At 38.0% G+C, this 11215-nt stretch overlaps 1 protein-coding gene across 8 annotated transcripts in view; it reads right to left on the reverse strand.

Annotated features, from left to right (window-relative positions):
* The window catches only part of PARG (poly (ADP-ribose) glycohydrolase), a 141718-nt gene that overhangs the window by 119520 nt on the left and 10983 nt on the right, over window positions 1–11215 (reverse strand). For 4 of the 8 annotated variants that reach the window (XR_001007218.1, XM_011990968.1, XM_011990971.1 and 1 more), the window contains 3 exons: window positions 6491–6557; window positions 4599–5585; window positions 3521–3704 (listed from right to left, as the gene is read on the reverse strand). The exons of 1 other annotated variant lie outside the window; for it this stretch is intronic. Coding sequence is in view for 6 of the 7 variants with exons in the window: in XM_011990968.1 (XP_011846358.1) it covers window positions 3521–3704; window positions 4599–5585; window positions 6491–6557 (1238 nt within the window). In the remaining variant the exon portion in view is untranslated. The remainder of the gene's footprint in view (window positions 1–3520; window positions 3705–4598; window positions 5586–6490; window positions 6558–11215) is intronic. 3 more of the 8 variants (XM_011990972.1, XM_011990973.1, XM_011990970.1) reach the window with 2 other exon arrangements.

Consider the following 11215-nt stretch of genomic DNA (forward strand, 5'->3'; position numbering starts at 1 on the left):
TAAGTGAAATTTCAGATTGCCTTACCTTTCTAAAGCTAAATGTTGGCTTTATTTTATTTTATTTTTAAGAAACAGGGTCTTACTCTGTCATCCAGGCTAAACTGCAGGGCTCAAGTAATCCTCTCGCCTTAGCCTCATGAGTAGCTAGGATTACAGGCCTGTGCCACCATGCCTGGCTAATTTTTTAACTTTTTGTACAGTTAAAAATGTACAGACTATGTACATTGTACTATGTTGCCCAGGCTAGTCTTGAACTCCTGGCCTCAAGCAATCCTCCTGCCTTGGCGTCTTAAAGCGCTGGGATTACAGGTGTGAGCTATTGTGCCCAACTGTCATTTTACTATTTCAAATTCTGTAACTATTAACATCTGAAATCTTAATAACTAAACACTGCTATTAAGTAACTGTTAATTACATTTATATCTTATTATCATATTCAGGAATAAGAATCTAGAAGAAAATACAACAAATTGTTAAACTCTGGGAATAGGACTGAGAGATGGGTTTTCTTAGTTACATGCTTTCATATAATAGTTGCATATTTTTTACAATAATCTTGCTTTACTGTTGTAATAAAATAAAAGATTTTAAAAACCTGAGGGTCACTGGGTACCTAAGAAAGAAACGTTAACTATAGAGATTAAATAATGATGGCATAGGATGGGTGGGGTTTTCTTTGTGGGAGGGTGGGAGAGAGGAGGAGGAGAAAAAAGCTAAAAATATCACTTAACACCCTCTGTCAATCTTTTCTCCAGTTCCTCACTTTAACATTATCTCAGTAATCTAGACTAAGAACCTTAATTTTACATGCATTATCAACAACTCCTTTTTATCACTCATATTTAAGAATTCACCATATTCTATCAATTTTACCTCAAAACAATGCAGCCTTCTATTTTCTTTTTTATCCCTAGGACTATTATCTCAGTGATTTTCAAGCTCTTTAAAACAGCAGAATCCTTTTTTTCCCCTAAGAAATTTGACATAAAGTCAGTTAAAGTCACACCAAAGCTATTTTTAGAAATACAGTTTTTGGTAGAGCGCGGTGACTCACGCCTGTAATCCCAGCACTTTGGGAGGCCGAGGTGGGCGGATCACCTGAGGTCGGGAGTTCGAGATCAGCCTGACCAACATGGAGAAACCCCGTCTCTACTAAAAATACAAAATTAGCTGGGCGTGGTGGTGCATGCCTGTAATCCCAGCTACCTGGGAAGCTGAGGCAGGAGAATTGTTTGAACCCGGCAGGAGGAGGTTGCCATGAGCCAAGATTGCGCCACTGCACTCCAGTCTGGGCAGCAAGAGCAAAAAACTCCGTTGAAAAAAAAAGAAATACAGTTTTTATAGTAACTTTTACTTACTCTAATATCAGTAAGTGATGACAAGACAGTTTTAAATACAAAGTTAGAAATTAGGAGTTAGGGATGAGAGTTAAAGCTTACATCAATCTACCATTTAGTTTACATTCATCTCTCTCACACATTATCTGATTCACGCACCTATACAGTTGCAAATGGTAACATTTTACATACTATTTTGATATTAAGCTAACTCTTCAGATAAACATAGCAAGGGAACCTTGGCTCTATGGTCTACACAAAAATGGGTTATCTTGGCAAAAACAGCTGGCTCAAATGTGGAATTAAGCATCTTCAAATTTGATTGTGTAGTTCTTTTTTAACAAGTTTTTCACTGTTAAAAATATAATTTAGAAATGAAATTTGCATCAAACTTCAGAAGAACCCCTGAAGCAGCTCTATGTAGCACAATTCGGTACATACTGTTGCCTTACTTACCTCTTATCTGGGCTCTTACATTACCTCTCCCGGCTCCCAGTGTATCCTCACTTGTTTTCCTTACATGTAGCTGTCTGATTAATCTTGCTACAGCACAAATACTGTCTGCACAGACATGACTTAAGTCTGGTTCCTGGCACTTGAAGCTCTCTGTGATATGAACCCAATCCAATTTTCAAGTCTCTTCCTCATTCCCCACCCAAATTCCACACTACAGCAAAGGCACTGTTTTCCACTTCTGAAACAGATAGTTTTCAACCACACAGCCTGTTCTTATCAATCTTATGTATCTGTCTGGAAGTCTCCTATCTTACTAACTCCACCTCAGAAAGTTATGCTCATCTTTTAGAGCTCAGCTCAAACCCCGTAACTCTGCTCAATGTTACTCGCACCTCTAAATATGCTAAGGAATTCTGAATTTCAAAATAGTTAATCACATCTACACTAAATTGTATGTTAAGAGGGATCACATCAATTTTTTTAGTACTGCGCGTGAAATCTATATAAAACCTGACTAATAAATGAGATGAATGTTTAAAACTACCCAGCGAGTGATGGCAATCTAAAACTGGATTATGGTGATGGTCACACAGCTCAGTAAATGGACTCTATCACCAAACTGAGCACTTAAAATGGGTGAATTTTTACATACCTCAATGAAATTGGTTTTTAAAAGCAAGAACACACAGAAAGTATAAAAGAGGTAACTAAGAACTAGGAGAAGCAGGGAAGGAGGTTTAATTATTTAATACGTACAGAGTTTCTGTTAGTGTAGTGTTATGATATTCACATTGGTTTTTGTCCAGGTTCTTGGCTTGTAACTCCCATAAAATGTTAGTATTTTGTTATGTTTTGTTACAATGTTGTTATAATGTTTTAATATAATGTTAAAACAAAGACAGTAACAGCCCTTTCCCAAAAGAAACCCCCTTCTTGCCTGGGGACTAGACTGCCATTGTAGAACTAACAAAGTAGGCACAAGATTAGAAATTATGGTTTAGGGGTCGTGCAGCTGGGGGCTACAAGATTCCGACCCTCCCTAAATTGCTAAATCAGTGCTTGGGTATTTTGCAGACCCTGCACTTGATGGATCAGCTGGCACCTGGACCCAGATGGATAAACTGGCTCATTTGATCTTGTGGTCCCCACCCAAGAACTGATGCAGCACAAGAGGACAGCTTCAACTTCCCATTATTTCTTCTTGTGACCCAACCAATCAGTACTCTTGACTCACTGGCCTTCCCCAACCCACCAAATTATCCTTAAAAACTCTGACCTCCGAATGCTCGAGGAGACTGATTTGAGTAATAAGAAAACTCTGGTCTCCTGCAAAAAAAAAAAAAAAAGGCACAACTGGATAATGATTTAAGGACACTAAACTATGCGTAACTTTGAAATTTAGGGATGAATGCAGGATTGTGCAGTGGGTACACAATACTATCAACTGAGTAAAAAGACAGAAAAAGAATCCAATGAGGTTTCTTAAAAATACTGGAAAAAAAAATCTTCACCATCAGCTGACAATGATTGCTAATGATTGCTAATTTGTTAGGTTCTATATTAAGTAGGTTATCATTACATCGTTCCATACTGTAGGATTCTCAGTATTTTATATATGCAGAAAACAGAAAAACTTTCTAAGCCTTGGTCTGTTTCTCACTTAATAAATATCACAATAAATGAGGACTTCCAATCTTCTCTCATGATAGATAAGAGGTGCTACCTACCCGAATAGTTACTGTGTGATTGGCAGATGGTCTCAAGAGAGGCAGCCGGATCCCACATCGAGGCATTCTTCTCATTTCCTCAATGGGAGTTCCAAGCCACTTCTTATCTGGAGAAAGGTGAGGCGGAACGTATTTAGGGATCTTCCTTTCTGTTCTTTGATGTTTGGTTTCGCATTGTTCTTTTCTAAGGTCAAGACAAATGTATTTAGTCACAAATTATTTGCTGTTTTAATTCCCTTAGATACACAAGCACAAAACTTACCCAGATGTTATTGTTTAAAGTATGCCATACTTGGTCACTCATTTCATTATGTTTTATATTTATAATCAACAGAAAAACTTATAAAGCTTATAAAACTCAAGAGCTTATTTTTAACAGTCTGTGGAAGAAAGTTCCAAACACATGTAAATCACCTTCTCAAAACAGAAATGAGTCATGGTTCACAGTATCATCTACACAGTAATTTTCAATGAAGTGAACTCACTATTGCATGCTGATTGCACTATCTCATGAAACTCAGACCACAGAAATCATGGATGGGATTTAAGAGTCCATATGGGGTAATGGCAAAATATAAGCTTTGTAATATGACACACCTGGATTTAAATCCCAGCATTACCACTCAGAAGGCACATGATTCCAGCGAATTCTCTAACCCAAACCTCAGTTTTCTCATTTAGTGAGTATAATACCATCTGTCTGCCTGTCAACGGCACTAAACAGTGTAAAAAAAAAAAAAAAAAGTGTAATACACAATGGCCTACAAGAATGTCTGGCTGAAGAAACAGTAGCTACTATCAACCTAGTATTTTCATGTTCTAGTAATTCCCATAAATACCAAAAGGAAGCTCATGAAACTAAAAATCTGATTTCTAATACTCATTTTATTTCTTGTTTTCTGTTTCTAGCCTTTTTAGAGTTTAAACTTTCGAGTCTAGGTTTAAATTTCGCATAAGTGGTTAACAAGAAACAAAACCATTTTTTTTGCTTTACTAGAAATCATAGCTTCGTTAAACTCCCTTACAAAACTATAAAGCATATTATGCTATTGGAGAGATATTCCTCACAGAAAATTACCTTCTGTCCTCTGCTTTGGGCAGTCTCATGAAATGATCTGTGATTTTAGAATCCTTCCTTCCATGTTGCTTGGAATTTCTGCATTCTACATTCAGGCTAGAAATATTTCCAGGTAGTTTAGCATTTAAATCATTCATTCCAGTGCGACTCTCTCCTCCTTCAAATTGGAAATGTAATCTAACTTCACCTCCCTTAGTAGAATACCGTTTCCTAAACTCAATGTCAGCGTCTCTTGCTTGGAACCTTGAAGGTTTATTTGTTGTTTGGGAGGAACTACCATCTTCTTGTTCATCAAAACCCGGACTTGTCTCCTCATCTGCTTCTGAGTCTTGACAACTATTTTTAGAATTATCCACATCCATCGGTGACTCGGGTTCACTTTCCTTCTCAAATGGAGGAGAATTTCCTAGGCAACTTTCTTGTCTACTCAATTTGTTGTCATTTTTTGGTCCAGTACCAACATCCTCAGAGCCAGCATCTGACAATGGACTCTCTGGCACGACGTCTATCTCCTCTTGCTGACAACTTGCACAGTCTTTCCCAGGATGGCAAGACTTGCTGCACTTCTGGTGGCTTCCGGCTTCTTTGGCCTGTTCATCTGCTGTAGTCTGCTTTGCATTTATAAGCTTTACCGTTGTGAGAAACTGTTGATTGTCTCTATTTTCTTCACTATCTGTGTCACTGTGATCATCATTTTGAGGTGACCGATCAATGTTAGCATTACTAAACTGCTCTGGTACCAGGGTTAGTGTCTGAGGCTCACTTTCCAAAAGCTGCTCCGTGTGTTTCCCTTCATTTTGCCACTTACACATTGCTGCAGTCTGATGCTGGTTCAAATACTGTGTACTTTTTTCAGTGGGTGACTTATCAAGACTTAGCTGAGAAACATTTTCTAATTTTTCTACATTATGTTGGTAAAAGTTATCTTTTTGTACAGAACTCATCATGGATTCTATTCTCGTATTGTTGTTTTCTTTACTATCCAAACTACAAGAGAACAGAAAGAACTAAAAACAACTTATAATACAAAAAAGTCACTTATCCAATCATACCCCCAGTGTCACAGCAGTAATTAAACTCCCTTTAGTTACCTGAGCACACACGTCTTCCATGACTCCATGCCTTTGCATGTGCCCCAGTGCCCTCCCTGCAGCTGCGTATCTGGCAAACACTTGCCTTTTCTTCAAGTCATAAATGTCACTCACTTCTCTATGCAGTCTTACTTTGGGGACCAAAAGTAAAGTTGAACATTTGTTTCTTCTACACACTAACCACCACTGTGCCTTGCTCATACCTTCACTATTGCATCCATCACACTAGGCAGTAAGTATGTGTTTTTGTGCGTGTGGCCACTGCTACACTGTAAGTATCTTAAAGACACAAACTGGCCGGGCGCAGTGGCTCATGCCTGTAATCCCAGCACTTTGGGAGGCCGAGGCGGGCGGATCACGAGGTCAGGAGATCGAGACCATCCTGGCTACACCTGGTGAAACCCTATCTCTACTGAAAATACAAAAAATTAGCCAGGCGTGGTGGCGGGCGCCTGTAGTCCCAGCTACTCGGGAGGCTGAGGCAGGAGAATGGCGTGAACCCAGGAGGCAGAGCTTGCAGTGAGCCGAGATCTCGCCACTGCACTCCAGCCTGGGCGACAGAGCGAGACTCCATCTCAAAAAAAAAAGACACAGACTATTCCTGTCTCATCTCGGTATTTCAAGTATACAGGACCGTCCCTGACACAAAGGACTCTCTAAAAAATTACTTTTAAGGTGATTTTGAATTAACATAGATAAAGGAGAATAGAAAAGCATGAACAAAGAAAGAAAATACTAAAGCAACAAGATAAAACATCCACGTATTATTATTCATTTCTCCATATAGGAATGTCTCTATACCTTTCTGATTCCGCTGTCTTGATTCCTTTAGTGTCCATCCAACTGGTAATAGTCTTTTGTTTGAAAACTATAAAAAAAAATGTATATTCATACATTCCTTCAAACAGAAAACATATACAGCATATTATACATGCAAGGAACTATGCTAGGTTTTACAGGTTAAACAAAAGATTAATAACTCAAGTATTTGCCCTCAAGTAATACCAGTGAGACAGGAACATAAATGTTAATACGTATGACACAGGGTAGAAAATGAGTGGTGCCTAAGAGAGTTGGTATGGCCTAATGGATAACAGCATAGGCTATGGAATCAGAACATTTGCATTCAAATCCTGATTCTCCCATTAGCTTCCTAAGTTACTCTGTGAGGGGTCATTTCTCCGTATCTTAGATCCCTCATTTGTAAACGTGCAAAATAACTATCTCTCATGAGACAAGGCTTAATTTAAGTAAAAACAGTTTATATAAAGTGTTTAGGGCATTATCTGGTTTATGCTTAGTAAATGTTGATTCTTAATTGTCATTATTATTAAAAGAGGTCCCGATAAAGGAATTAAGGTTATTTTCCAGGAAGACACTACTTCGGTGAATAGGAGAAATTGGGGCATAATCGGTAAGATTTCTTTGGAAAAGGTAAGGCTTGAATTATGCCTTGAAAAGTAAACATGCAGTCACATAAAAAGAAAATTATAAGCAAAGGCACCAATATCGGGGAAATATAAAGAACTTAAATAGAAAGCAAAAGAAAATATGGTTGAAAAGTCAGCCAGGATCATACCATACAATAGGGTCTTGAATGACCCACAAAGAGAAGTACAAAAAAATGTGTTGAAAGATATGATTCCTCTCATCTAGGAGGCTCACAGTCATGCATGACAGCCTGGAGGATAAATCTGAGGGGCAAGAGTGAAGAGCTTATTGCCAGAAACCAGGGAGAAAGCTACTAGTCCAGGTCAGTGGTTCCTAAACTATTTGGGTCATCAGAAAGCCAGCCACACTGAATCAGAATCTATATGTGAGTAGGATGAAGGCATGAGGGGAGCTGGAATCTTTTTTTTTTTTTTTTCCAAAAGTGATTTTGATAATCCACTAGATTGAACAGTGACTGGCCAAGAACATAAACTAGTCCTTGTGAGAGTAGTAGAAGTGAGGAGAGTCATTACAGACTTCACAATAAGAGGGGAAGTTAAAAGTGACTTTAAGCTTTGGGCTTGAGAGACTTGAAAAATGATGACAGCCTTAAGTAGAAATATGGAATATAAAAGAATTGTGTTTAGGGAAAAAGCATGATTAGGTCGATTCTGCCTATACTAAATTTGAGATGCCAAAGAAGTAACTAGATAGAAAACAATATCACTACTTCTGGCTTCCTAAGGTTTCCTTCCCAACACACCAGCAGATAGTAGCAACAGTAGAATTGATAGCTCAGGAGAGGGAGATGCAATATAAATAAATACAAGCCACATTTTATATAATCATTAGAAGTATGCTGTCAAAATTTAATATATTGAATAGGGATTAAATGTACATCATATTTTAGTATCAGAAATAAAATCTTAAACATTCGCAAATGTTTAAGATTTGAGATACTCACTAAATTGAATGTAAGAATCTTAGCACACTAAGTCACAGGATCTTTCTTATTTACCTACCTCTCCTCAAACACCATATTGAGCAAAACAGATGCAGGCTCAAACAGATGAAAATCAATGGTTTATTTTTCATTGAGATAACGGCATAATCAAAATACATTTCAGATGGGGAGAATTTTATACCAGAAAAATATTCAATGCTCTATAATCTTTACCTTCCACAAAATACTTATAATCCAACTAGTAAAAATCTTTGATTAGTGTTTCAAAAATAGTTTCTATCACAAAAAAGTAATCATGCATAGTGATTTCTTATTGTTAAACACCATTACTTCAATGATTTTATTTAGCATTTCTGCAGCAGATCAGGCTTCAGAGAAAAAATGAGCCTCAGTCAGAGGGAGTAAGAGGATAAACCATCTGATTCTGAAACTTTTTCTATAGTTCTGTATTCTCTATTTATTTTCTTTATATCAAATACAGCAAATATAGTTTAGAAAATCCTCAAATTGGGCCGGGCACGGTGGCTCACGCCTGTAATCCCAACACTTTGGGAAGCCAAGATGGGCTGATCACGAGGTCAGGAGATCGAGACCATCCTGGCTAACACGGTGAAACCCCGTCTCTACTAAAAATACAAAAAATTAGCCAGGCGTTGTGGCGGGCGCCAGTAGTCCCAGCTACTCGGGAGGCTGAGGCAGGAGAATGGTGTGAACCCGGGAGGCGGAGCTTGCAGTGAGCTGAGATCGTGCCACTGCACTCCAGCCTCGGCGACAGTGTGAGACTCCATCTTTAAAAAAAAAAAAAAAAAATCCTCAAATTACAAACCAGTAATATGCCAAAACATTCATTTTTTGAGTTGGTTTAGAAGTTAAAACATTTTTTTTCCATAAATATAAGGATTAATGTTAAGATGCAATGACTAGGTTCCTAAAACACACAAGAAGCACATACTCCAGTGATAAGTCTACAGAACCTAAAGACTGCACACATCATTTCATGAAAAACCAGGAGTGTTCCAGTGATGGTGAGGAAGAGAGCTCTCTCCTGTAGCCCTGACCCTGAGGATGTGTTTTCTCTCCAGTTTCAGGTTTCCTGAAGCCTGAGGAAGGGATGAAGGAGGAAAAGCAAGAGGTGAGGAACCAGTATCTTCTGCTAATAAAACATTGATCAGTCCTTCTTAGGGCCTCAGAGAAAAGACTGCTTACTGCTCTTTGCAATATCACCACTTCTGGCTTCCTAAGGTTTCCTTCCCAACACACCACAGGACTGTGTCAGAGCTTTATCCCTCTTACTCCTGAAGCATAAAATGATGCTTTCCAGGTTTCCTGTGAATTTTAACTAGAAATAGTCACAACAAGGCAAAAAGAGTGGCAATAAGAAGTGACGAAGATACAAGATCTAGAGTCAGATCATCTTGGATTGAGACCTTTGTTCAGTCACTTACTAGTACCATCTTGGTCAAGTTGCTTCACTTTGTTAAGCCTTTATTTACTCACCCAGAAAATGAAGCTAACACCACCTACTTCTAAGGGTTATGTTGATCAATTAAAATGCAAAAATTAGAGAAAATATTGTGTTCAGTCTCACAAAACACTCAACAAATATGTTATCGCCCGACATTTCCACCCAGTCTTTTTTTTCCCCACTGAGATCAGTAATTCTTCAACTTTGACTTCACACCATTTACATTTACCTCATCAGTAACATTACTCAGTAACCAGTGTATTTTAATCAGCAGGTCATTCAATTAACAGCTATAGATACAGCCAAAAGGCACAAAATGCAATAACATTCACCTACATTTCAAAGGCACGCTCCACTTTCACAAAAAGTCCATAGCAACACATCTGGATAAACCCTTTATCATCACAATGTGAATAACATCCTGAGTTCTGCCAATATGCAGGTTTGCAGATTTTTTTTTTTTTTTTCTTTTTTCAGAAGTGGGGTCTCGCTATGCTGCTTAAGCTGGACTGGAATTCCTGGGCTCAAGTGATCCTCTTGCCTTAGCCTCCCAAGTAGCTGGGACTACAGGTGCATGTCACCATGCCCAGCAAAATTTGCGATTTCAGTCAATATAAGAAATGTGCCCAGGAGGATAAATAATGTAAAATTTAAAGATACTGAGTAAATATCCATTTCTGTACCCCACCTACTTGTCCTAAGATAATTATGTATAAAAATTTAAATACCAAGTTCCTAAAGGAATCCCAAAAATTCAAACAATGGGCTTTTGATACAAATATAGTCTTTGAACATTGTTAACTGGTGTCCTGTCCCAGGTATATAGAAAACATTTAAACACGTGAAATACAGCCCCAAGTATTCATTTGGTACCTCTTCTGCAGAAATCTAAAGATCCAACCAGTGAGGACTGACTGTCCTCACCCCTATTGCAACTAACTCCTCCTTCTTTACATGAAAATAAGGTTAATGAAACCACAAATTATCCAGTCACAGGGGCTGAAGTACACCTGAACACACACCTGAAGTTCACCTTCAGTTCCCTCTCCCCTATACCAAGTTCTCTGAAATCTACATCCTAAATTTTAAATCCATCCCTTTCGTATACCCTTTAAACACATCACTTATTAGACAACTGCCATGTTTCTTGCAACTAGTCTCCCTGTCTATAATCTTGACTATCCAGTGTTCTACAAACTACAAATGACCAGTCAATTTTCAATGAAATAACACAGACAATACACGAATGCATCACACATAGTAAAGTTAAGTATTATTTCATGGAGCATTTATTTCAGTTATAAATATGTCTTATTTGCCAGGTTACATATATTTCTAACTCTGTGTACCAGATAAAATTTATGCTGTGGGTTGCAGTTAGAAAAGTCCAAAAGCCACTGTTTAAGCCATATTTTCTAAAATATTAACCAAATGGTATTCCCAAGCTTAAAAGTTTTTTAGTGGTTTCTCCATTAACCACAGAATAAGGTTGAAATTCCTTAAAATGCAACTTGAGTTTCTTCATAAGCTCCTGCCTGCCACTCAACCTCATCTGACACTCCTCTATCATCTTATGCTCCAGTCTTACCAACTTTTGCATGTCTTATTCCCTCTGCGTGTATAATTCTTTCTCCTCCTGATTTATACAGCAAATCTTCCTCATCCT

Source organism: Mandrillus leucophaeus, unplaced genomic scaffold (assembly GCF_000951045.1).
Source record: "Mandrillus leucophaeus isolate KB7577 unplaced genomic scaffold, Mleu.le_1.0 Scaffold388, whole genome shotgun sequence".
In the NCBI taxonomy this organism is placed as follows: Eukaryota; Metazoa; Chordata; class Mammalia; order Primates; family Cercopithecidae; genus Mandrillus; species Mandrillus leucophaeus.